Source organism: Muscardinus avellanarius, assembly GCF_963383645.1.
Source record: "Muscardinus avellanarius genome assembly, chromosome: 11".
Lineage (NCBI taxonomy): Eukaryota > Metazoa > Chordata > Mammalia > Rodentia > Gliridae > Muscardinus > Muscardinus avellanarius.
Genome location: NC_137797.1, coordinates 101,401,986 through 101,429,052, shown reverse-complemented (window position 1 = coordinate 101,429,052; position 27,067 = coordinate 101,401,986). Strand labels below are relative to the sequence as shown.

The following is a 27,067-nucleotide window of genomic DNA, read 5'->3' as shown; positions in this document are numbered from 1 at the left end:
AGGAACCTCTTCACCGACATGGTGGTGGAGAAGGACACGTTCCACTGCGCCTCCTTCACGGTGAGTGTGTCTGATTCATTCAACGTATCCTGTTACTAGTCAGGGCCTAGGGAGCTGGTATTGTCAGGATGAGGCTTTAGAAAGCTGCAACTAAGTAGCAGAAATCAAGGCTCAATGTATGAAGTTCCAACCAAAGGAGACAGATATTCATAGGCAGGTTGACTATGAACTTAATAAAAAAAAAATTCTACTAGCCAGCAAGGGAAAAAGATAATCCCGCACACTAGACAAAGGGGAAATGTGACTTCTCCTGGGGATTCAAATGGAGAAAAATTATAATGCAAAGAGAATTAAAACAGTGTGAGCTTCCAGGAGCAGATGGATAGGAACACATCACACCCTTTCTAAGAGTAAAAATGTAGACAGTACCCCGAGCGGATGTCCAATAGCTCTTCGGAGTTGCCCAGATGGGGATATTTGCAGCCTAGTGCCAATAAAATAGGGTTTTGTTTCCTAGCTTTACGATGTGCTTCTACAGCCAGGCATGGTGGCGCATGCTTGTCATCCCCGCGCTTGGGAGGCTGAGACAGGAGGATCGCGCAGGTTGGAAGCCAGCCTCAGCTACTTAGTGAGGCTCTCAGCAACTTAGTGAGACCCTGTTTCCAAATAAAATAGAAAATGGGTCTGGGAGTATAGCCCGGAGTAAAAAGTCTCTGGAACCCGTGCTTCAACAATGCCTTCTTAGTAAACTGAATCAGCTGGGCAAAGCTCAGTGCACAACCGAATCTGTGTTATCTGAGCTGCGTGAAGATGCGATTTTCAGTTAGAACCTTTCCTGCCAACGCGTTTTCTCTACCTTGTGTTCTGTCTTCCCATTTGGAAGATGGCAGACGTAATTCCTGCCCGAATGGACATTCCCAGGTGAGAAAGAGAGAGGGAAATTAAGTAGGAAGGGCAAAACGTCCAGACAGGAGCCAACAGGGAACGGAGAAGACCTGAGAGACTGGATGGGCTCTCAGGACAGCCTGGATTTCAGGTGCCCCGGGTGACATCCAGTGAGGAGGTGATGTTCTTCACTGTGCAAGTGAGAGGATCAACTCACGAATTCAAGAGGAGGAGCACTGTGTTGGTTAAAAACGAAGAGAGTCTGGTCTTCGTCCAGACGGACAAACCCATCTACAAACCTGGGCAGACAGGTATGAAGAGGTCTATAGTCAGAACAACATCCGAAAGGAAGAATCTTCCTCCTCTCCCTGCCCCCCAAACTCCCTGTAACCCGGTTTCTTAATAGTTTGTCTTAGCAAGTTGTAGCTCCAGTCGAGGATTTGCGTGGCTCACAAAAAATATTTCCGTTTCAGTGAAATTTCGTGTTGTATCACTGGATGAAAATTTCCACCCCCTGAATGAGTTGGTGAGTCTTTTATTAATACACACATAACATCATGGTTATTTCTATAAATTGGGTTGGGGACAGCTTTTCTGTGTTGAAATGATGGCCAGGGAAAGGAAGGATCTCATAGCATGACATTTCTGAAATTACATTAAGCACAAGATGTAAAATATTAGTCAATGGGAGGTTGAGACATGGAAGTCCAAGACCAGCCTCAGCAACTTAGTGAGACCCTCTGCAGCTTATCAAGACTCTGTTTCACTGAAAAAATAAAATACAGCAGGGGTTGTAGCTGGAAGGTAGAAGGCCCCTCAGGTCAGTTCCCAGTACCAAAAACAAAAGCAAACAAGCAAGCTGGGCGTGGTGGCGCACACTTGTAATCCCAGCATTTGGGAGTCTGAGACAGGAGGATCGTGGTTCGCGGACAGCCTCAGCGACTTAGTGAGGCCCTAATTCAGCGAGGCCCTGAGAAACAAAAAATAAAAAATAGAGTTGGGGTGTAGCTCTGAGGTAGAATGCCCCTGGCTTCAATCCCCAGTACCACACACAAAAAAAAAAGCAAGCAAACAAACCTTTAATCCAGGTCAAGAGAATATGTAACTCTCTGTCTAGGCCTGTTCAAGTCAGCTGTCCTGCACTTAAATTTCCTCTTTAGTTTCCAAGTTGGAAAATTAGAAAAATACGTAAAATAGACACAGAAAAACTACCAGAGAACCTAAGCTCAAGTAACTCCCAAGAGACATGAGCTTCTTCTACACACATTTACCAAATCTCTTTGATGGAAGAGGAAGGTAATCTCTTTACTCCTCGGTGTCAGCCCTCAGTATCTGTGTTAAGAAATCACTCTCTTGTAACGCAGACATAAACCAGTCTTCCCTCTCTCCCCAAATCGACTCCTTCACCATATTTTATCATCTCAAAAAGAGGCAATCCTTCTCTTCTGGATCCTAAAGTGATAGATGTGGGAATAACCCTTGCTCCCTCTCTCTCGTGCCCACCTCTGTCTTTAAAAATGATTCTATAAGCACCTCACCAGAAAATCGTATCGGCTTAAGATATACCCAGATTACTTCTCACTTCTGGAATCCCTTCCACCTGGCCAATTCCACCTTAAGCAAGATGGCCGTGATAACCTCGAGTCTCATCTCCCGGTCTCTACCTCCCTCCTCTATCCAAAATCAAGTACTACACTCATCACCCCATCAGCTCAATATTGCTTTATATTTCTACTTATATGTAATTATATATTATATATTTTTTGCTGTTGTTTGTCTTGTTTTGTTTTGGTACTAGTCATTGAAACCAGGAACATTCTACTTCTGAGCTATACCCACAGCCCTTTTATTTTTTTATTTTTTATTTTTTAGCAGGATCTCACTAAATTGCTGAAGGCCCACTAAATTGCTAAGGCTGGCCTCAAACCTACAATTCTCCTGTCTCAGCCCCCAAAACTCTAGGATTACAGGCATGCACCACCACACCCAGATATAGGGTTTGTTGTTGTCTTGTTGTGTTTTGTTTGGGGCACTAGGGACTGAACCCAGGTGCATTCTGCCTCCGAGCTCCACCCACGGCCTTGTTTTATTTTTATTCTGAAATAGGGTCTCGCTAGTTTGATGAGAGTCTCACTACTTTCTGAGGCTATCCTCCAAACTGTGATCCTCCTGTCTCAGCCTCCCAAGTACTGGGATTAAAGGTTTGGGCCACCACATTCAGCAGTATAACGTTTTTAAAAATCTTTGCATCTCTATTAGAATGTAACCTCCATGATACAGACATATGGATCTTTCTTGCATTGCTATGATCTCAACATCTATAACAATGCACAACACACGAGGAGTTACAGAGTAAATATTTGTCTTTAAAAATGAATAAACATTGAATAGAGAAGCTCTTCTCACGCCTCCTCTTTTCTTGGAACTACTTAAAAATTCTGTGACCTGTATTAATAACTGGACTCAAGCTTGGTCGCTTCTAGTTTCACAAGTTTTTGTTTCTCAGTTTGTAAGACCGCATAGCCAAGGAGTGGTCTCTGCTGAGATTCTATAAGCTCTTAATTGATGTTAGTAAGTCACCTTCCCAATGAATGACAATTGTGTGTGTGTGTGTGTGTGTGTGTGTGTGTGTGTGTGTAGATAGATAGATTATGGATGGTCTAGTAAGTTCTTAAAATTATTTGTTAATTGCTTAAAGCAGATTAATTCAAACTTCAGTAAATTTTAAACCTAGAACTTTTCTCTGTCATCATAGACTCGAGACACATAGGGAATTACTTCCATATAAGTCCAAATTGGAAAATATTTGAGGACAGTTATAAACCCCTCTCTGCCCTTTTTTTTTTGTCTTTCAGATTCCACTACTGTACATTCTGGTAAGCAACATGAAACATTCCATAATTAGAAAGAGAGCAATACATTCAAAGGAAAATGTTCTTGAGGTGTCCCTATCAAATTCCAGTGATTCATCATGAAGGGCGAAATCTCCCAACTCACATGGACTGCGTGGTTATAACCCATCACCTCTCCTCCCCTCTCACCCCAACCCCACTTGTCAACTCTGTGGATATGTAGAGGTTCCCTTTAATTGTCTCTGATGCTCTGGGCACTTCTGTAAATTATAATTAATATATCTGCAGGACTCCAAAAGAAATCGCATCATGCAATGGCAGGGCCTCCAGTTGGAAAGTGGCCTCAAGCAGCTGTCCTTCCCCTTGTCGTCAGAGCCCCTCCTGGGCCCCTACAAGGTGGTGGTGCAGAAGGAATCAGGTGGCACCATCGAGCACCCCTTCACTGTGGAGGAATTTGGTACGGAGCATGGAAGATCATGGGACATTTTTTCTTTGTATTTAAGCTTCTAGGGACTAGAATCTGAGATCATCTACAGTTCTTCCATTTTCCAGGGGTGAGATTGGGATTGGCATGGAATTAAGTAGTGTGTGTGTGTGTGTGTGTGTGTGTGTGTGTGTGTGCGCAGTACTGGGGTGGAACCTAGGGGTATTCTACCTTCAAACTTGACTCCCAGCCCTATTTTATTTTTATTTTAAAAAAGATTAGTGAGGCCCTTTGCAACTCAGTGAGACCCTGTTTCAAAATAAAGAATTAAAAATAAGGATGGGAATGTAGCTTGAAGGTAGAATGCCCTGGGTTTCATCCCCAGTATCAAAAAGTAGAAGAAGGAGAAGGAGAAGGAAAAGAAGGAGGAGGAGGAGGAGGAGGAGGAGGAGGAGGAGGAGGAGGAGGAGGAGAAAAAGAAGAAGAGGAGGAGGAGGAGTCTTGCTAGGTTGATGAGAGTCTCATTACTTGCAGAGGCTGGCCTTGAACCTGTGATCTTCTTGTCTCAGCCTCCCAAGTACTGAGACTGCAAGCATGTCCCTCCACGACTGGCTAGAACTAAGTACTTCTAAGAACAATGATCTGTAAATTCAGATTCCATATAGATTATTCTGCAACACTGTTTAGCATCCAAAATAAAGCAGTCTTGTTTTAGGCATCCATAAGGTCATGGTAATCTACCATAGTCCTCAACCAAAACCTCCATTTGAGAGTAAGGTAGAAACAGATGGGATGGAGGGCCCCACTCCCTTTTTACCACCTTGGAATATCACTAGAGATTCATTACCAACAACTTCAAGATGTTGATGCCCCACGGTTGAAAATCCATCACCAGCCTTCTTTATCACCATCCAACAGTGCTTCCCAAGTTCGACGTGCAAGTTACGCTGCCAAAGGTGATCACCATCGCGGACCAAGAGCTGAGCGTGTCCGTGTGCGGCCGGTGAGTGGATGCGTTTTCATATTTTGAGGAGAAATATTTAAAGGGGGCTCACCACTTGGTGAGTAGCTACTCTCTCTAGGGGAGTAGCTACACAAATACCCTCTGTGAGAAGCATCCCCATTTCTAGAATGTTCTCCATTACTTTTCCATTTTCCCTTTGAATTTCCTTCAATTCTTAATCAGCACTGCTACAACTCTTATGGGGTGCAGGACTGTTCCAGAGAGGCCATGTTGCTAGGATTCACACTGCAGTAACAAAGCGCTCTCTCTCTCTCTCTCTCTCTCTCTCTCTCTCTCTCTCTCTCACACACACACACACACACACACACACACACACACACACACACGTCAGGATAGTGTTGATCGGTAGTGGCTTTGCCTAACCAGAAATAACAGAACATAAATGAGAGAGGTGATTAATACATGGCCCATACGTAATAGAGGAAATTCAGCCCTTGACAGATCATTTGCCGGGCCATGCAGGCATAGTGCAAAAACAGCTCGCATGCAGAATGTGTAGAAATGAGCACCTACCCAAAATCTCCCCGAGCTCACACTGTACGTCAGGCCATTTTTATTGAGCATGACTTCTGGCATGGACCCTCTTGACTCTGGAATCACGTTTCCGGGATGTGGTGGTGGTGGTGGTGGTGGTGGTGGTGGTGGTGGTGGTGGTTGGAATTGAATCCAGGGGCATTCTACCGTTAAGCTATACCCCCATCCATTTTTATTTCTATAAAAGTAAACAAAACTCAGTGCAAATACAGATGTATAGTGGGGAGTCAGGATTCCATTAGTAGTTTGGATTCCTACGTTTGTTTATTTGGTTGCTTGGTTGGTGGGTGGGTGTCTTTGTTTCTTTGCTTGTTGTTTTGGTTTTTCGGTGGTACTGAGGATTGAACCCAAGGGTCTTCTGCCTCTGAGCTACACCCAAAGCCTAATTTTAGTTTTTATTGGAAACAGGGTCTCGCTAAGTTGCTGAGGTCCTCACTGAATTGCTGACGCTGCCACGAACCTGCAATCCTCCTGTATCAGCCTCCCAAGTATTGAGACTACAGGCATGTGCCATGATGCCTGGCTCCTACAGAGTTTTGGGGGAGTTGCTTTTGTTTGTTTGGTTTGGTTTGGTTTTGGGTTTTGGTTATGGTTTGGGGGTGTGTGTGTGTGTGTGTGTGTGTGTGTGTGACACTGAGGATTGAACCCAGGGGCATTCTACCTCCAAGCTACACCCTCAGCCCTATTTTTTTTTTATTCTTTTTATTTTGAAACAGGGTCTCACTAAGCTGCGGCAGACCTCACTAAGTAGCTGAGGCTGGCCACAAACCTGCTATCCTCTTAGCTTCCCAAGTACTGGTATTACAAGCCTGTGCCACTACACCTGGCTTTCTACAGAGTTTTGAATGTTCATTTCTTCTACTCATTTTCATTTTGCTTGTTTTGTTTTTATTGGTCTGTTTTTTCTTTAAGAGTGTGTTTTTGTTTTTCTGGTACTGAGGATGGAACCCAGGAGCCTTCTACCTCCAAGCTGTATTCCCAGCTTTTTTTTTATTTGGAAGCAGCATCTCTCTAGGTTGATGAGAGTCTCACTACTTGCTGAGGCTGTCCTCAAACCTGGGATTGCAGGCATTCACCCAGCTAGAATATGTTTATATCTTATAATAAAAAAAGACATTCTTAAGATAATATTAAAATGTAAAAAAAAAGAGCCAGGCGTGGTAGCTCACACTTGTAATCCCAGCATTCGGGAGGCTGAGACAGGAGGATTCGGGTTTGCAGACAGCCTCAGCTACTACTTAGTGAGGCCCTTTGCAACTCAGTAAGACCCTGTTTCAAAATAAACACTAAAAATAGGGCTGGGGGTATAGCTCGGAGGTCGAATGCTTCTGGATTCCATCCCCAGTACCATAAAAAATTAAAATATAAATAAATAAATAAATAAATAAATAAATAAATAAATAAATAAAATGTAAAAAAATAAGAAAAACCAGACATGAGAAAAGAACAACCTGGTACCTTGCAGCCCCGGAGATTTGCCAGGTAGAAGAGTCATTGCTCGGGTGTCTTGTTCTCAACATCATTCGAACCCTGCAGGAGCAGAGAGGAGTACAGAGGGTGAATGTACAGTTGCTAAGAGGAAAGCAAAGCCAGCTGTGGAGGTGCACACCTGTCATCAGTATCTGGGAGGCTGAGACAGAGCTGTAGCCAGCCTCAGAATCTTAGCGAGGCCCGCAGCAACTTAGTGAGACCCTGTTTCGAAATGAAAATTTAAAAGGGCTAGGAGTATAGCTCAGAGGTAAAATGCTCCTGAGGGCCATTCCCAGTAACAAAGAGAGAGAGCCGGGCGTGGTGTCGCAGGCTTGTAATCCCAGCTCTTGGGAGGCCGAGACAGGAGGATCGCGCAGGTTCGAAGCCAGCCTCAGCTACTAGTGAGGCTCTCAGCAACTTAGTGAGACCCTGTTTCCAAATAAAGTATAAAATAGGTCTGGGAGTGTAGCCTGGGGGGTAGAAAAGCCCCTGGGTTCCATCCCCAGTACCAAAAAAGAAGAGGGAGGATGGGTAGGTGGCATGGCGGGTGTCCGCTGTCCCATCCTTCATTCGCCACGTGCTCATGACAGATACACGTACGGGAAGCCTGTCCCAGGACTCGTGACCGTGAGCATCTGCAGGAAGTACAGCAACCCTTCCCACTGCTTTGGTGAAGAATCAGAGGGTTTCTGTGAGCAGTTCAGTGAGCAGGTAGGTGGCGCCCGTGCTTCTTGGGGCACAGTGACCAGCAGCAGCGGGGTGGGAACCCAGGGAGGGAACCATGCGGAAGAGGCATGCTAGACATTGGGATTTTCACTTGTCGGTCAGTGGCTGGCACAATAGGATGCCGTGTCCCGCGGTGGGCATCCCCGAGCAATGGAAATGGAGTCGTCCAAAGGCTCCTGGGGTTTGCGCTTCTGTGAAAGGGGGAAGGAGATTCTCATCTTTTTCATCACCTGGGCTGGGAAGGCAACCCTCTGCTTTCTCTCCCTATGAGTGACAACCTGTCACATGGCCCATCTAGGTGCCAGCGCAGTGGGACAGTCCTCAGAGGGGCAGCCAGGTCCCAGCCACTTCTTTCTTCTATGGGAGGGGGACCCAGACTTTGGTAAAAAAAAAAAAAAAAAAGTTAGCTGTCTGCTACAGTGAAATTACCCTCCCCCCCCAAAAAAAAAAAAAAAACAATCATTGAGCCGGGCGTGGTGACGCACGCTTGTAATCCCAGCATTGGGGAGGCTGAGACTGGAGGATCGCAGTTCGTGGACAGCCTCAGCTACTTAGTGAGGCCCTTCACAACTCAGTGAGACCCTTTTTGAAAATAAAGAAAAAAAAATAGGGCTGGGGATGTCACTCAGAGGTCGAATGCCCCTGGGTTCCATCCCCAGACCTGCAAGGAAAAAAGAAAAAAGAAAGAAAGAACTGATCCATTTCTCATTCCTCCTAGCGAATTTCAGATACCAAAGAATTATACAGAAGATATTATTATAAAGTGTACTGATAATTAGTCCCTGGGTAGTATATATTAAGTCCTTCTAGAAAATGCCTAGAGTATGTAATCCCTCAAAAAAAAATCCATTACCTGCTCGCAGATTAACCAATTCATCCAAGACAGCACAGGTTACAATTCTGTATTTTTTTTTCCACTCTTTAGCTAAACAGCCAGGGTTGCTTCTTTCGCCAAGTAAACACCAAGGCTTTCCAGCTGAAGAGGCAGGAGTATGAAATGGAGTTGGAGGTGGAGGCCAAGATCCGAGAGGAAGGAACTGGTGTGTGCACCCCCGGCTATGGGAGGACAGCGGGCCTTGGCTTCCTCAGCCAAGCTGTGGACTGTACGGGAGGAGGGAGCGTAAGAAGTACTCGAGCGCCGGGCGTGGTGGCGCACGCTTGTAATCCCCGCGCTTGGGAGGCGGAGACAGGAGGATCGCAGGTTCGAAGCCAGCCGCGCTGGTTTAGGAGACCCTGTTTCCAAATTTTAAAAAATAGGTCTGGGAGTGGAGCCCGGAGGTAGAAGGGCTTCCAGGAACCCCAGTACCACCACCAAAAAAAAAAAAAGAAGAAGTACTTGAGCTTGATCCTTCCAAGGAACTGAACTTGTTTTCTTCTTTTTTCAGATGTGGAAATAACTGGAAGAGGGTCCAGTCAAATCTCAAGAACCATAACCAAAGTCTCATTTGTGACTGTGGACACCTACTTTAGAAAAGGGATCCCATTCTTTGGGAAGGTGGGGTATTTTGAATTTCGCTAGTCAAGCCATGTATGGTTTCTGATCAATCATTAATGGTTAGTGTTATCTATTGACCAAAGGTAGAAGAGAAAATCAAAAGCATCAAATCCCAGGACAGACCTATTCATCTTGGTGTGGTGGCACGTGACCGTAACCCCAGTGCTTGGGAGGCTGGGACACGAGGATCCATTTCAAAGGCCACCTTAGCAATCCAGCCAGGCCCTGTTGCAAAATAAAAATTGGGCGCGGTGGCGCACGCTTGTCATCCCAGCATTCGGGAGGCTGAGACCGGAGGATCGTGGTTCGCGGACGGCCTCAGCTACTTAGTGAGGCCCTCTGCAACTCAGTGAGACCCGGTTTCAAAATAAAGAATAAAAAATAAGGCTGGGGGTGGAGCTCAGAGGTATAATGTCACTGGATTCCATCCCCAGTGCTGAAAAATTAATAAATAAATATAAAGATAGGGCTAGGAATGTTGTTCAGATGTCCTGGGTTCAGTCTTTAATACTAACGAGAGAGAGGGAGATAGAGAGAGGGAAGAAGGGAAAGAGAGAGAGAGAGAGAGAGAGAGAGAGAGAGAATTCAATCTATTCATCTTAAATTTGTACTTGGAATCTAACATCATCCTAAAGCCCTCTTAAAACTAGTAGGGTTTTCTCTTTGGTTTTTCCTTTGTTCACTTTTGAGACAGCGTTGTACAATGTCACTCAGTCTCTTCCGGGTTTACTAAACATTTCAGATGTTTATGACATTTTCTCACAAGAATCTCAAAATTCATAGTGAGCAGTTACATTCTCTTTCTAACTAATTTCGTATGGAAGGAGACAGAGATGGTTTTACTTTTTATTTTGAATTATCAAAAATTCTGTTATACCTCACATTTATTTCATAAATATTATTTTTATGCTAATTTGGATAGCAAGTGTGTTTTTAAAAACAGTAAATATAGGCCTAAAATGCTATTTAAAGTCAGGCATGGCCAGACGTGGTGGCGCACGCTTGTAATCCCAGCATGTGGGAGGCTGAGGCCAGAGGACTGTGGTTCGCAGACAGCCTCAGCTACTTAGCAAGGCCCCTTGCAACTCGCAACTCGGTGTGATCCTGTTTCAAAAACAAAAAATAAAAACTAGCTGGGCATGGTGGCGCATGCTTGTAATCCCAGTATTTGGGAGGCTGAGACTGGAGGATCACGGATTATGGCCAGCCTCAGCTACTTAGTGAGGCCCTCTGTAACTCAGTGAGACCCTGTTTCAGAATGAAAAGAGCTGGTAGTATAGCTCAGACATGAGTGGCCCTGGGTTCAATCCCTGTACCACAAATAATAATAACAATATAATAATAATGATAATAATATAATGCTATTTAAGATTATCAAATTTTAGCTGGGCATGGCGGTGCACGCTTGTAGTCCCAGAACTTGGGAGGCTGAGACAGAAGGATCTGTGTTCATGGCCAATATCAGCTACTTAGGCCCTCCGCAACTTAGTGAGCCCCTGTTTCAAAAATAAAGAATAGGGGTGGGTGTGGTGGTGCATGCTTGTAATCCCAGCATTTGGGAGACCAGGGAATTGCGGTTCACAGACAGCCTCCGCTGCTTAGCGAGATCCTTCACAACTCCATATGATTCTGTTTCAAAAAATAAAAAGACTAGCCAGGCGTGCACGCTTGTAATCCCCGCGCTTGGGAGGCAGAGACAGGAGGATCGCGCAGGTTCAAAGCCAGCCACGCTGGCTTAAGAGACCCTGTTTTCAAATAAAAAAAAAAAACTAAAAATAGGTCTGGAAGTGTAACCCAGAGGTAGAAGGGTCTCCGGGGACCCCAGTACCACCAAAAATAAATAAATAAATAAATAAATAAATAAATAAATAAATAAGATTAAGATTTAAGATAAAGATTTAAGATTTAAGATAAAAAGACTTAAACATAGGATTGGGGGGGTGTAGCTTGGAGGTGCAATTCCCCTGGGTTCCATCCCCAGTACTGCAAATAATAATAAAAATAAAAAATCAAACCGGGGGTATAGCTCGGAGGTAGAATGCCCCTGGGTTCCATCCCCAGCACCATAAAAAGAAAAGAAAAATATTATCAAATTTTAAAAGTATGAATTTTTTCACGGACCTACAAAACTTATCTTCTACTGTGATTTCTCAATCAAAAGCAGGTGTGCAGAGGGTCTGTTTGCAGACGTCTGAGGAGGCAGCTGTGTAGACCTCAGTGTGCCGTCATTGCGCGTCATGTTCTTCATGGGAATGTTATGAAGCTTAGGCTGGGGAGGATTTAAGACGGAGGGCCTAGAGTCGAGGAAGCGGAGTACATTCTAGAAGGCTTGGTGATGCTCCGGCGGCAAAAAATGTCCAGCCATTTGGGCCCCGTCATCCTTAGAACTGATCCGTACCGCTTCACCTTCAGGCGCGTCTAGAGGACGGGAAAGGTGCCCCTCTGCCGAACAAAATGGTCTTCATCACAGCCAACGAAGCTAACTATCACTCAAACGCTACCACGGACGAGCGCGGCCTGGTGCAGTTCTCCATCGACACCACCAACATCACGGGCACCTCCCTGAACGTTCAGGTAAGTTTGGAAAGAAGAAACCAAGGCCGTAAGGTGTCCTTGAGATCAAACTTTTGACCTCCAGGAGATAAGCTTTCCAAATTGCATTGAGCCCTATGGAGGGGGGAGGGGAAGTCTAGAAATAGGATACCTCCTTAAGGTCAAATTTTAATTTTTTTTTCTTTTTTTTTTTTTTTATTTTTTGGTGGTACTGGGGTTCCTGGAAGCCCTTCTACCACCGGTATACACTCCCACGGGCTACACTCCCAGACCTATTTTTTAACATTTTTATGTGGAAACAGGGTCTCTTAAGCGAGTGTGGCTGGCTCCGAACCAGCGCCATCCTCCTGTCTCCGCCTCCCAAGCGCGGGGATTACAAGCGTGCGCCACCACGCCCGGCTCAAATTTTAATTTTTTTATAAAAATAATCAATGTATTGTTGGAGTTAAATGTGGGGGTCTTACTCTAGCAATATGGTTGGGAATGTAAAGTGCTTCACTGTAAAACACTGAAAAATCTTACTTCCAATATATAGCAATAATCATTTTATTCCACTGCAGGGTGATGATAATACTGATAACACACCTTTTTCAAAGCTGAAAGCAAGGGTTTTTGCTGTTTCCATCATACAGAAATGATAAATGTTTGAGGAAATAGATACGTTCAACCTGCAATACACATTACACAAGGTAGACAGGTAACAAAACATCTCAGGTACCCCATAAACACACTCGACTATGTTGTGTTTATGTATCTGTTAAAATTTAATTTTTTTGAGGTACCAGGAATTGAACCCAGAGGCAAACAAAAGAAACCGGCATACATATGTATATGTGTATAGACAATAGAATATGTATCCAATAAAATATATAGCCAATAAAATATTATGCAGTCCTAGGAAAGAAGGAAATCCTGTAACATGATACAATATGAATACTCTGAGGACAGCATGTTAAGTGAAATAAGCCAGTCACCAATAAAGACAAACACTGGGCCGGGCTCAGTGGCACACGCTTGTAATCCCAGCATTTGGGAGGCTGAGACCGGAGGATACTGGTTCACAGACAGCCTCAGCTACTTAGTGAGGCCCTCTGCAACTCAGTTATTTCACTAATATGAAGCTTCTAACTCATCAAAAGTCAGAGAAATGACAGTTGAATAGCGATTGCCAGGGACTGGAATGCTCAGGTGAATGTCGAGATTTTTTTTTTTTTTTTTTTTTTTTTTTTTGGTACTGGGGTTCCTGGAAGCCCTTCTACCTCCGGGCTACACTCCCAGACCTATTTTATATTTTTATTTAGAAACAGGGTCTCCTTAGCCAGCGCGCACAGCTGGCTTCAAACCTGCGCGATCCTCCTGTCTCCGCCTCCCAAGTGCGGGGATTACAAGTGTGCGCCACCACGCCTGGCAGATGTCGAGATTTAGTTAATGCAAAAGTCTGGAGCTGCTTAGCACAGCAGAGCTCCTTAACACCACCGAAGCACACACGAGTGTGCCCACACATGTGCACACCCCCAAAACATGATGAAGATGGGAATTTTATGTTGTGTGGTTTTTAGTCACTTTTTTTTTTTTTCGGGTCTGGGGATGGAACCCAGGGGCATTTGACCTCCGAGCTACACCCCCTGCCCTATTTTTTATTCTTTATTTTGAAACCGGGTCTCACTGAGTTGCAGAGGGCCTCACTAAGTCGCTGAGGCTGTCCGCGAACCGCGATCCTCAGGTCTCAGCCTCCCGAATGCTGGGATTACAAGCGTGCGCCACCACACCCGGCTTAGTCACTTTTTTAAGATACAGATTCCAAAGTCAAAATCAAATAAACTGGATAAATATACTGACTGAAACCTACACCAAGAGCAAATAACTAGATGAACCTCTAAACATTCTATATTTACTTGTAGAGTGGGGGGAAATATGACTGCTTGACCCTTGTGATGGCTTTGAAGCCCTTACTGAGCCCCCTTGAACTCAGACATACTTTGATTATAAACGTCTATCTCCACATAATCAGCATTCAGTTTCAGAACTATATACTCCATAATTTGTCTTATTTTTTTGTCCTTCTATTCCAATTTTTTTCCAGACAGTCTATTTCTACCCATACAAATTATTTTGTATAATGGGCAGTCTATACATAAATAAAGATGAAAAAGTAGGTTTTGGTTTTTTTTTTTTGGCGGGTCTGGGAATGGAACCCAGGGCCATTCGACCTCTGAGCTACACCCCGTGCCCTATTTTTTTTTTTTTAATTTTGAAACAGGGTCTCACTAAGTTACAGAGGATCTCACTAAGTAACTGAGGCTGTCCACAAATCGCGATCCTCCAGTCTCAGCCTCTTGAATGCTGGGATTATAAGTGTGCACCACCACGCCGGGCAGAAAAAAAGTAGGTTTATAATTATATGACTACACAGTGAACATTGTATCATCCTAGTGATGGAAACCTTCTGCCTCTTAGGAGTTTTTATGTTATTACGTAAAGAAAGGATAAGTAATATATTTTATTGATTCAGCTTTGAATAGATGGCTTAAAAGTCTCTAGTAACTAGAACTTGCATGCTTATATATTTATCAACTAAGAGGTATCTTGAATGCTTTCAATGTACCAGGCACTAGGCTAGTCTTGACTAAATATTATTTATTTTCAAGTGCTCCCTGGTTTTGATGATCACATATATTATTGCTAGGACATAACACTGAAAAGTGTGGGATTCGCTTCCACAAGCTGGGAACTGGGGACGAGGGCAGGAGAACATTGGAAGGAGCTCAGCAGCAATGTCCGAGTTCTGAAAGGTTGGAAATACAACTCAGAGAGAGATAGCCTCAGGTTCCACAACCAGCTGGGCGCGGTTCTAGGTGTAATCCTAGTGCTTGGGAGGCTGAGACACTAGGATGGAGACACAACAGTAGTTACCCAGACACAAATAAAAAGTAAAACAGGCTGAGGATGTAGCGCAGCGGTAGAATGCCCCTGGGTTCAGTACTTAGCAACACACACACACACACACGCACGCACGCACGCACGCACGCACGCACACGCCAGAGCCACATTAAGCATTAAAAATAAACAGCCTAAGACAGCCCCCAGAAGGCAGGCTTCAGCTCCTTCCCCAACTTAACTCTTCAGAACAGTTTTTCAGAAAGTTTTTCAGCCCCTAAAGGTTGCAATATTTCCCTTATTCAGACTGCCCAACTGAAACCCATCAACAAAGGGGTAGCTATTTTATAAAGCACATTTCTTCAGTTTCTAGAGATTATTTCTTTATTCTTCAGAACACTTTTTCAGAAAGTTTTTCAGCCCCTAAAGGTTGCAATATTTCCCTTATTCAGACTGCCCAACTGAAACGCATCAACAAAGGGGTAGCTATTTTATAAAGCACATTTCTTCAATTTCTAGAGATTATTTCTTTTCCTAAATGAGATTTTATGGTTTCTGTGTCTCTGCTTGAATAGGAAAAGTACCCAACATCATTTATAAGTAAACTAGTCAGAGCAAGGGATCTTTCTTTCTTTCTTTCTTCTTTCTTTCTTTCTTTCTTTCTTACAACTGGGGATTGAACCCAGGGGCATTGAACCTCTGAGCTACATCTCCAGCCACATTTTTTATTTTTATTATATATATATATTTTTTTTTTAATTTTTTTTTTTTTTTTGGTGGTACTGGGGTTCCTGGAAACCCTTCTACCTCCAGGCTACACTCACAGACCCATTTTATATTTTTAATTGGAAACAGGGTCTCTTAAACCAGCGCGGCTGGCTTCAAACCAGCGCGATCCTCCTGTCTCCGGCTCCCAAGCACAGGGATTACAAGCATGCGCCACCACGCCAGCCTATTCTTTCTTTTTTTGAAACAGGGCCTCAATAAGTTGCAGAGGGCATCACTAAGTAGCTGAGACTGGCTGAGAACCCGGATTCTCCTGTCTCAGCCTCCCAAGTACTGTGATTACCATCATGCGCCACCACGCCTGGCCCTATTTTTTTATTTTTTATCTTGAAACGAGGCCTCACTAAATTGCAGAGAGCCTCACTACGTCACTGAGGCTGATCGTGAACCTGCAATCCTCCTGTCTCAGCCTGTCAAGTACTGGACTGACACGCATGCTCCGCCACGCCCAGCTGGAATGCCTCTTTTTACCCTCATTAGATATATTAAATACCAAACCCAGGACAGTCTGCAGCATAAAGGCAGAAACTCTGGGTGCATTGCATCCAGAGAAAGAGAATAAGGGGCCTTTCTCTCTTTTGACTATAAAGCAAAAGATGTCAACTACCTATGAACATGGGCCAGTAAACTTGTGCAGTGGGTAAAGACATTGATTTTTATATATCATCTATGAAATACTATCAATTTTCTAATTCGCTAGGTCAAACACAAGGATAGGAGTCACTGTTACAGCCACCAGTGGATATCAGAAGAAAATGAAGACGCTTACCACACAGCCAGTGTCATTTTCTCCCGAAGCAAGAGCTACGTCCGCCTTGAGCCTGTGCCTGGTCAACTGCCCTGTGGCCAAACTCAGACCCTGCGGGCGCATTATACTCTGAATAGACAGGCCCTGAAGGAGCTGAAGAAACTTGTCTTCTATTACCTGGTAAGAAGGGAGATCACTGCCTTGCCCCCTCTGCAGATGGGGGCAAGTTCCCTGTGGGGCAACTCAGATAGTTTTTTGGACATTACTGTTTGACTTCTTATCCATGTTCCTCTTGAAGATTTAATTTCCCTTGGGTCTAATTATTGCCAGCAGGGACTCAATAAATCAAGCATATGAAAGCCGGACGTGGCGGTGCATGCTTGTCATCCCAGTACTTGGGAGGCTAAGACAGGAGGATCTCAGCTTTGTGGCCAGCCTCAGCTACTTAGTGAGGCCCTCCGCAACTTAGTGAGACCCTATTTCAAAATAATGAATTAAAAAATGGGACTGGGGGTGCAGCCTGGAAGTAGAATGCCCTTGGGTTCAACCCTCAGTAACATGTGCCTGTAATCCCAGGACTTGGGAGGCTGAGACAGGAGGATTGCAGGTTCATGGCCAGCCTCAGCCACTTAGAGCGAGGCCCTCCACAACTTAGTGAGACCCTGCTTCCAAATAAAAAAACAAAATAGGGCTGGGGAGGTAGCTCAGAAGTAGAATGCCCCTGGGTTCAATCCCAGTGTTACCACACACACACACACACACACACACACACACACACACACTTGGCATGGAAGTCAAGATTGGGGTAAGATCAATACTAGGATAAAATTGCTCTTTTTTTTTTTTTTTTTTTTTCAGATAATGGCAAAGGGAGGCATCGTCCGAACTGGGACTCATGCGCTGCCTGTGGGGCAGGGAGACAGTACGTATTTCTATAACCTGCACATTCTGCCCCATTCTGGCCCTTTTGACCTTACACTACGGAAATAGCTGTACTCCCGGGTAGAGATTATTTGCATCTCATCATAATAAATAGGAAGTCCAGGGGAGGGAAAGCAATATCTTGTGTTTTTTCCTCCAGCATTTTCTGTTTCAAACACTTAAAGTATCTGTGTTGTAGTGTAGACTCTAGGCTTATTCCAAATTTTTGAACCATGTTTATGGGCTCTCTTCTCCAATGGGAGACATGTCAGAATTGTATTAAAGCAGGGAGAAGGAGAAAGGTTAAGTTTGGGGCTTATACACACACACACACACACACACACACACACACCACACACACACACACATACACACACACACACACACACACACACACACACACTATGTCTTGGCCTGAATCATTGATATAAGCCATTATAAATTTTATAAGAAGCCGGGCGTGGTGGCGCACGCTTGTAATCCCAGCATTCGGGAGGCTGAGACCAGAGGATCACGGTTCATGGACAGCCTCAGCTACTTAGTGAGGCCCTCTGCAACTCAGTGAGACCTGGTTTCAAAATAAAGAATAAAAAAAAAAGCAAGGGGTGTAGCTCAGAGGTTGAATGCCCCTGGGTTCCATCCCCAGACCTGCAATAAATAAATAAATAAATCTTATAAGAAGTAAGATTTATAAATATCTTATTTCTCCTTTGAAAGTAGCTATGATTATTGATGATTAAATTGGGTACTTGTATCATAGATTGAGACTCTCCCTATTAACAAATATGGACCAATATATCCTGCCATAAACCAACTCAGTCCAAATGGGGCGTGCGTCCACTCTCGGTCGAGAATCTCAGAAAAGATGGGGAAGGATAGGGTGAGGTACTGCAGCCTCTTATCTGCAGCGATTCTTTCCCTTCTAGGAACTAAATTTCTTTAAGTTCCTAGTGGTGGCACTTTCTAGAAAGAATCTGATATGGACAAGAGCTTTTTGAGCTAATGACACTTTATTACAAGAACCCCGAAAAATTTATACCCTTCACCAGTAAAGTTAATAATAAGAGAAAAGGAGGGGAATGCAATCACTGTAAAACAATAGTGAATGACATGTAAACAAAGGTAAAAAAAAAAAACTGGTCTGGGCTTTCGGCTTTCAAGAGATTAGCAGTTCCAAAGGGCAATCTTCCAGAAGAAACGGGCACGCCCAAGGCTTGGAGGCCTCTCGGGGAATCTTCTTTAACTTTCTTGGAACTTTCCATCTTTTGGGCTCAGTCCGTATGGCAAGCGTGGGGAGATGTGGTGATTCAGGTGGATGTGATAGAGTTTCTTCAGGTGTTGCCATCTTACCTTCTAAAATCTGAAAGCTTAAGCAAACTCACAACACTGTTTGGCAGACAAACACCAAAAATACCATGTAGTTTTTAGATTTAGTTGTCAGATATACTTCCTTAGCTGTGAAACACTTTTCCCCAAACGATAGGCGTATTAGAAACCTATTCATCTTATAAATAATCCATATTCCTGTCCCAGACCCTTTGCAATATCCTTTCCTGGGCCACGTGGCGCCCCTCCCATCTCGGGCAGGGCTCATACTGGGTGTAAAGGTCAAGAATCTTCCTAGCCTTCAGCTCCATTGTATTGGGCAGTATTAGTTGCTCATAAACTGGGTTGCTTTGATGTTACACCCAACGTTTGTCTTCCCGTATCTGGGCAGGATCACAAAGAGAGGTAAATGGAGGCATCGGGTCGCCTCCCCCTCTAGGTTAGTTATTGTTTAGGTTGAAGGTCAGAGATTGAGAGGAAATCTGCTTTTGTAATTACTGACTGGAATGCTGCCACTGCATCTAATCTCTAACTAAGTTCTTTTACCATCTGAACAAAGCCAAGGACATTTAGAGGTTTGGACAAATTACCAGAAATTTTATTCTCCACGGACTCAGTTTCTCTCACAGTCCTGATCTTACACCACCCGAGCAATTCATGTGGGGAGTTAAAAGAATACTAGAAGAATAATAGTTATGAAAGGATATCTAAAAGTGGAGAGTACTTTCAGCCAGCGATCACACCTTCTCTCGGGGCTATTTCTCACTTTGAGATTTTGCCTGTGGACTGCATGAATAAGAATTTACATGCAGATGCCGAGAGGGCGTGGCTGTAGCTGGTATCTGCAATATCCCTTTGAAGTTCTCTTTTCTTCTACTGGAAGAGTCTAAGCAAAGAATTACCAAAAAGGTAGAGCACCCCTTGGTTCGTAGTACATCCCCTTCCCCATAAAAAGCAAACATTCTGCCTCTTTTTACCAACATCGAAGCATCATAATGGAACTGAAGAACTTTTTTATGGGGAAAGGGAGATGCTAGGAATTGAACCAAGGAGCGTTCTTCCTCTAAGCTGGACCCTCAAGCCTTTTTACTTATTTATTTATTTATTTATTTATTTATTTATTTATTTTGGTTTGGAAATAGAGTCTCACTAGGTTGTTGAGAGTCTCACTGCATTGCTGAGGCTAGTCTTGAACCTGTGATCCTCCTGACTCCGCCTCCTAAGTGCTGAAATTACAGGTGTGCACCTCCTCCATACCAGGCTAACTTAGGGACATTTAATGCAACCTCTAAATAATCTACACAGGTATTTTTTAAAAATCCCCAAAGAAAATAGGCTTTCTCTTAAGCTGGGAAGGATAGGATATTTGCTCCATAGAAGGGCAGAGAGGATATTATAAGCATACAATGTATTAAACTCTTACTATGCATCTCTTTTTTTTTTTTTGTACTGGAGATGGAACCCAGGGGCATTCTACCTCCGAGGCACACCCCCGGCCCTATTTTTTATTCTTTATTTTGAAACTGGGTCTCACTGAGTTGCAAAGGGCCTCAGTAAGTAGCTGAAGCTGTCCGCGAACCGCGATCCTCAGGTCTCAGCCTCCTAAATGCTGGGTTTACAAGCGTGCGCCGCTATGCCCGGCTCACTATGTATCTCTTCATTTCAGGCTCTATTTCCTTCTTCTGTGTGAAGTCTAAATCAAATGGTAGCTAAGGAGATGTCTCTGAGCCCTTAGGGTAGCATCAGAACCTTATGCAGGTCACCTAAAGCTTAAAATTGTTGAGCAGTAAATATATGCTTTATATAGGAGAGAGGGCTTTTTTTTATAAAGTTCTTTCCTAAACCTTGGAGTTTTTGAGTGCAGACATCAATTTATTACGGGCACTGTTTATTATACACACTAGAAGCCGTCATTAATCAGACCAGGTTCTCAAATGGCTTTGGGGACAGGATGGCCTTCTTTCAGCTCTGGGGAGGGTCTAACCCGGGCCTGCCTCTCATCCTCCCTGTGCTCCAGTGAAGGGCCACTTCTCCGTGGATATCCCTGTGGACTTAGACTTGGCTCCCATTGCCCGGATGTTCATCTATACCATCCTGCCCGATGGGGAAATGGTTGGCGATTCTGAGAAATACGAGGTTGAAAACTGCCTGGCCAACAAGGTGGGTGCTCCCTGTCGGCAAATGTCGGCACTCAGAACCATCTGTTGCTGTCATCATCACGTGCTTTAGGCTCCTGAGCATCGAGGCCGGAGGGTCAAACGCGTTCCCCCGAGGCTGTCCAGAGAGGCAACGGCAGCGTCACTCCAAGCCCTGACATCCTGCAACATCTCCACAGCACTGTCCTTCATGTAGGGCACAGTTTGGAATACTTTGCTCCATTATAGTATACCGAAAGGCCAGGAACCATGCACACACGTCTTTTACAAGGATTACAAATCGCCAGAACGAAAACACGGGAGCACTTAGCCCCACTTGCACTCCACCCGAAGTTAATGAGCACCCCATCTTCCATGGACAGTAGAACCCCCTGGACCTGGGTCATTTAACTAGAGGTTATTAATAATGATTCCACTAAATCTTCAAGGTTGCAGGGAAGTACAGAGGCCTGAAGGACTCACAGGACCGCAAAAGAAGGAGTTGTGCACCTAAGTGAGGGCACCCCGAAACGCAGGCGACCGCAGGGCAAACCCCGGAAGTTTGTTATTCTGACTCTGGCCCCCCATTCTCACAGGTGGGCTTGAGCTTCAGCCCCGCACAGAGCCTCCCAGCCTCCCACACCCAGCTGCGCGTCACGGCTTCCCCGCACTCCCTCTGCGCCCTGAGAGCCGTGGACCAGAGCGTGCTGCTCCTGAAGCCCGAGGCCGAGCTCTCCGCATCCTCCGTGAGTGTCGGGCCCTGGGGTCAGGAGGGATCAGGCACAGGAGACCCGAGAAACGCTCCCACGGCACATGGTCTCTCAGGATTATATTGTTCTGCAGGTTCATAGTTGTGAGCTTTGACACATGCACTTTTCTTGCATGAGAAACATAATTGCTTATATCCTCTCTCATATCCTTTCTCTCTCTTCCTCTCCCTCTCCCCCTCGCTCTCTCCTCCCATTCACACTACTAGCTTCAGCAGATAAGAAAAAACATTAATATAAAAATGCATTGCTTAAGCCGGGCGTGGTGGCGCACGCTTGTAATCCCCGCGCTTGGGAGGCAGAGACAGGAGGATCGCACAGGTTCGAAGCCAGCCACGCTTAGGAGACCCTGTTTCCAAATAAAATGTTAAAATAGGTCTGGGAGTGTAGCCCGGAGGTAGAAGGGCTTCCAGGAACCCCAGTACCACCACCAAAAAAAAAAAAAAATGCATTGCTTAAATATATTGAACCAAATAGATTTTTTTAAATAAAATTGGCTCAAAAGATTCAGGTGTGGTGGTATACACCTGTAATCCCAATACCTGGAAGGTTGAGACAGGAGGATTACAGGTTCGAGTCTAGCTTCAGTAACTTAGAAAGACCCTGTTTCCAGAGCCGGGCGTTGTGGTGCATGCTTGTAATCCCTGCGCTTGGGAGGCTGAGACATGAGGATCACGCAGGTTCAAAGCCAGCCTCTGCTGGCTTAAGAGACCCTGTTTCCAAATAAAAAATATATAAAATAGGTCTGGGAGTGTGGCCCGGAGGTAGAAGGCCACTGGGTTCCATTCCCAGTACCACCAAAAAAAAAAATTAAAATTAAAAAAAGAAATATCCTATTTCCCCCTTGGGTTTAATTACCAGTACCACACACAAAAAAAAAAAAAAATGGGCAAAAGGAAGTTATAATTCAGATATATTAAGGTTCTTGCTCCAGACCGCAAGGCAAAGCAAATCATTTTGCATTGTGTCAAGGCAACCACATATACAATGCTGGAAATAATACAAGGCAGATTGTGGAAAATGACAAAAGAGAGAAACAGATGTAAAATAAAAGGGAGTGTTCATTCTGAGGAATCAGGGAAGACCATAACTTTTACTTATATAATATAAAAGAAACCATATACTATCTAAAGCCTGTGAATCCCAGAACTTCATGAAACTAGTCATGTGAATTTTCAAACAAATTTTATCATATTTTTTAAGTACTGAGGATGAAACCCAGAGGCATTCTACCTCCAAGCTACACTCCCAAGCCTATTTTTTATTCTTTATTTGAAACAGGGTCTCACTGAGTTGCAAAGGGCCTCACTAAGTAGCTGAAGCTGTACATGAACCACGATCCTCCAATCTCAATCTCCCACATGCTGCTATTACAAGCATGTGCCACCACGCCCGGCTTAAATTTTATCATTTTGAAGAGCCTAACAAAAATGATATATTTGCCTGCATTAATCCTGCAAAGACTAAGTAATGTTTCATATTTCTGTGTTCATAAGAATGATAGGCTTGAACAAATGGATGTCTCAAGCTGAAGGAAGATGTATATTGTCTCTGATGACTAAGAACTAGGAAAAATGAATTACTGTATAACTGACATTAACAAATAATGTTTACTGTGCAGGGGATTGAACCCAGGGCAAGGGTTCTCCCACTAGGTTACATTCCCCAGCCCTAAAATATTTTAAAATCCGGAGCCAGTGACAGGAATAGTAAAAAGTATAGTATGATCCTTAATTCTTTTGTTTTTCTTTTTTGTGGTACTGGGGGTGGAACCCAGGGGCTCTTCTACCTCCGGGCTATACTCCCAAACCTATTTTATACTTTATTTGGAAATAGGGTCTCACTAAGTTGCTGAGAGCCTCACTAAGTAGCTGAGGCTGGCTTCTAACCTGCGCGATCCTCCTGTCTCAGCCTCCCAAGCGCTGGGATTACAAGTGTGTGCCACCATGCCCGGCTTATCCTTAATTCTTAACAACATGTACTAATAGAAGTGTGTTCATCTCATCACCTTTTCAGTATGGGGTCAACTACAGTCACTTTCTACTGAAGTTTCCTCTACTCACATTTACAAAGAGAAATTTATATTTTTACTTCCCTAAATTAGAAACGTATAAGAAAATGTTTCGCCAGGTGTGGTGGCGCCCGCTGGTAATCACAACATTTGGGTGGCTGAGACAGGAGGATCCCAGTTCACAGCCAGCCTCAGCTACTTAGTGAGGCCCTCTGCAACTCAGTGAGACCCTGTTTCAAAATAAAGAATAAAAAATAGGGCTGAGGGTGTAGCTCAGAGGCAGAATGTCCCTGGGTTTTATCCCCAGTACTACAAAAAAAAAAAAAAAAAAGAAAGAAAGAAAAGAAAAGAAACTGTTTCTTACTTGTTGACCCTTCTCAATGGTATTTTAGTTAAAAATATAAGAATACTTTTAAAGGAATTAGTAGGTACATTTCAATAGTAGAAACCAATAAATATGTAGAAAAATAACAGTGCTGCTATACATATAACTATAGTTCTCAAAGAGTCATTTTATTATTATATTTTTTTTTTGGTGGTACTGGGGGTAGAACCCAGAGACTTTCTACCTTCGGGCTATACTCCCAGACCTATTTTCTATTTTATTTGGAAACAGGGTCTCACTAAGTTTCTGAGAGCCTCACTAAGTAGCTGAGGCTGGCTTCTAACCTGTGCGATCCTCCTGTCTCAGCCTCCCAAGCGCGAGGATTACAAGCGTGCACCACCACGCTTGACTTTCATTTTATTATTATAACAACTCTAGTGAATAGATAAGGCAGGTAGTTAATATCTAATTTATTAAAAAATAAAGCAGGAGAGCTGGGCGTGGATGCACGCTTGTAATCCCAGCATTTGGGAGGCTGAGACAGGAGAAACGGGGTTCGAGGACAGCTTCACCTACTTAGTGAGGCCCTCTGCAACTCAGTGAGACCCTGTTTTGAAATAAAGAATAAAAAATAGGGCTAGGGGTGTAGCTCAGAGGTAGAATGCCCCTGGGTTCCATCCCTAGTACCGAAAAAAAGAAAAAAGAAAAGAAAAGAAATACTCTGCTGTCCTTCGTAGCGGATGCATGCAGTACTTATTCATGTGCCTGTGTTGAATGGATGCCCATTATCTGGGTCATCTCCTGAGTCCCGTGGTAAACCAGCAGAGGCATCATTTCATTCTCTCGTCCCATCGGGTCCTGCAATGTCTCACACAGAGCAGCACCCAGTTTCATTACAGCACTGAGCCTAGCGTTTGTCTATGAATGGTGTAACCCAGTATTATGACCCTTGATTAATATATTGGCGGACTTGGGGTTTCTTTCCCTAAAACCATTAAAAATCTTCAAAATGAAATCACTGCATAGGGAAAATGATTCGAAGCTGCTCTATCAATTATGAAAGAAATGAGGATACTCAGTGACTGGTGGTAATTATGCTCACTCTTTCCCCTTTGCACTTAAAAAAATGAGCTACAAGTAAGTGTCCCCTGTGTCCTTTGTGTTGGTGCAGGTTTATCAGCTGCTGCCAGTAAAGGATCTCACAGGCTTCCCTGGAGGCGTGCATCAGGAAGAAACAAGTGAAGACTGCGTCAGTCCCCGGGACGTCTATATCGATGGAGTCCTGTATTCCCCGGCACCAAATTCAGATGAAAAAGATATGTATGGCCTCCTGCAGGTAAATTCCTTATGTCGAGTAACTGGTCCTTAAGGTTTGTAAAATACTTCTTTTAAAATGATTTAATGCTGTCTTATCATGGTTGAGGTGAACAGAAGAGGAAGTCAGGTGACTTCTCCACACTCATCTGCCACCAGCAACAGCAGATCTGTTTCTAGACTGGAACCTGGACTGGGATTTTTTGGACTATTACATTTTCTTTTCTGATAAAATTCATTGCTTGTGATATTTACAAATATATGTTATATAAAATAATTACTATCAAAAGAGGGGTGTGTGTGTGTGTGTGTGTGTGTGTGTGTCTGTGTGTGTGTGTGTGTGGTACTAGGGATGGAACCCAGAGGCTATCTACCTCTGGGCTACACTCCCAGACCTATTTTTATATTTTATTAGAAACAGGGTCTCACTAAGTTGCCTAGAGCCTCACTAAGTAGCTGAGGCTGGCTTCAGACCTGCGCAATCCTCCTGTCTCAGTCTCCCAAGACTGGGATTACAAGCGTGCGCCACCACGCCCGACACTAACAAAAGAGTTGAAAGGAAGCCGGGCGTGGTGGCGCACGCTTGTAATCCCCGCACTTGGGAGGCGAGACAGGAGGATCGCGCAGGTTCGAAGCCAGCCGCACTGGCTTAAGAGACCCTGTTTCCAAATAAAAATACAAAAAAATAGGTGTCTGGGAGTGTAGCCCAGAGGTAGAAGGGTTGCCAGGAACCCCAGTACCACCAAAAAAATAAGAGTTTAAAGGAAAAAGATTAAATTATCCCCATAATTATATTAGTCATCCATCTACACATGAGACTACTGAAAATCTAATATTCGAGAGCTTGTATTGTTCATTTAATTCAGTGAAAAGAAGTATTTTCTTATATATATATATCTTATAATATATGTGTACTGAAAAGATAATTTCCTTTCCAGGATATGGGCTTAAAAGTATTCACCAACTCAGAGATTCATAAACCCAAATTATGTGTGCAGTTTCCTGTACATGAAGCTAATTTTCGATACGCAGGTAACATTATAATAACTTATTGCTTTTAATATTAAGCCAAATGAAAGAATTGTCCGAAAGATAAGATGTGATAAAAATTGACAAAAAGGATTTGTGATTCGGAAATATTAAGCTTGTGTGTGTGTGCGTGTGTGTGTGTGTGTGTGTGTGTGCGCGTGCGTGCGTGCGTGTGAGAATATTTCTCCCAGAGAACTGGCTGATAAGTATTTACCAGCACACCACCAAAAGAAGGAGTGAGAGAACCTAGCTCAGGTCCTCTGATATCCCTGGACAAGAGCCTTGTTATCGTTGATCCTTTTATTCCTGTGAAATGTTTCTCAAAACCTCCATCACAGTATCTGTTCCAGTTTTTCTTCGCTCTCACAAAGGAACACAGGGATGGCACCCTGGACTTCATTCCCCCAGTCCCCACCCCAAGCTATAAGTTTTTCCACTCATCTCAAAGGGCAGTAGCCTCGCAGGACTCTGCAGAAAGAGTCCTTCTGCTCCACAGACAACCCAAGACTAGCTGCCGAGGTCTCTGGGTTCTCTGCCTGGGACTCTCTTCCCCAGCTTAGTTTATTCTTATATTTCAGGATCAGCTAAAAAAAAAAAAAAAATCACCTCTCTCACAAAGCTTTCCCCAGCTGGACAAGCGCCCTCGACTCCGCTGACTCGTTTATTTCTTTGGCCGCACTCATGAACCTCTCCTGAGCCTTGCCCCGGTGTTTCCTGCCCCCTGTCTCCCACAGCAGAGCCAGCTGCGCTTGGCGCAAGCCTAGACCACATGAGGATGAGGCACGTTTCACAGCCTCCCAAAGAGACGGTGCGAAAGTACTTCCCTGAGACGTGGATCTGGGACTTGGTGGTGGTAGAGTAAGTA

The 27,067-nt window shown here is 44.0% G+C and overlaps 1 protein-coding gene across 1 annotated transcript in view; it reads left to right on the top strand.

Annotated features, from left to right (window-relative positions):
- Window positions 1–1,051: 1,051 nt before the first annotated feature.
- Window positions 1,052–27,067, top strand: part of LOC308270312 (alpha-2-macroglobulin-like) — a gene marked incomplete at its 3' end in the record, with an annotated part of 51,911 nt that continues 25,895 nt past the window's right edge. The window contains exons 1-16 of the mRNA XM_080706116.1: window positions 1,052–1,196; window positions 1,359–1,411; window positions 3,741–3,761; window positions 4,026–4,194; window positions 5,080–5,164; window positions 7,780–7,900; window positions 8,841–8,955; window positions 9,301–9,410; window positions 11,823–11,984; window positions 16,327–16,554; window positions 17,233–17,296; window positions 20,639–20,781; window positions 21,353–21,502; window positions 25,031–25,195; window positions 26,112–26,205; window positions 26,937–27,060. Of these exons, the coding sequence (XP_080562242.1) occupies window positions 1,067–1,196; window positions 1,359–1,411; window positions 3,741–3,761; window positions 4,026–4,194; window positions 5,080–5,164; window positions 7,780–7,900; window positions 8,841–8,955; window positions 9,301–9,410; window positions 11,823–11,984; window positions 16,327–16,554; window positions 17,233–17,296; window positions 20,639–20,781; window positions 21,353–21,502; window positions 25,031–25,195; window positions 26,112–26,205; window positions 26,937–27,060 (1,934 nt within the window). The 5' untranslated portion in view covers window positions 1,052–1,066. The remainder of the gene's footprint in view (window positions 1,197–1,358; window positions 1,412–3,740; window positions 3,762–4,025; window positions 4,195–5,079; window positions 5,165–7,779; window positions 7,901–8,840; window positions 8,956–9,300; window positions 9,411–11,822; window positions 11,985–16,326; window positions 16,555–17,232; window positions 17,297–20,638; window positions 20,782–21,352; window positions 21,503–25,030; window positions 25,196–26,111; window positions 26,206–26,936; window positions 27,061–27,067) is intronic.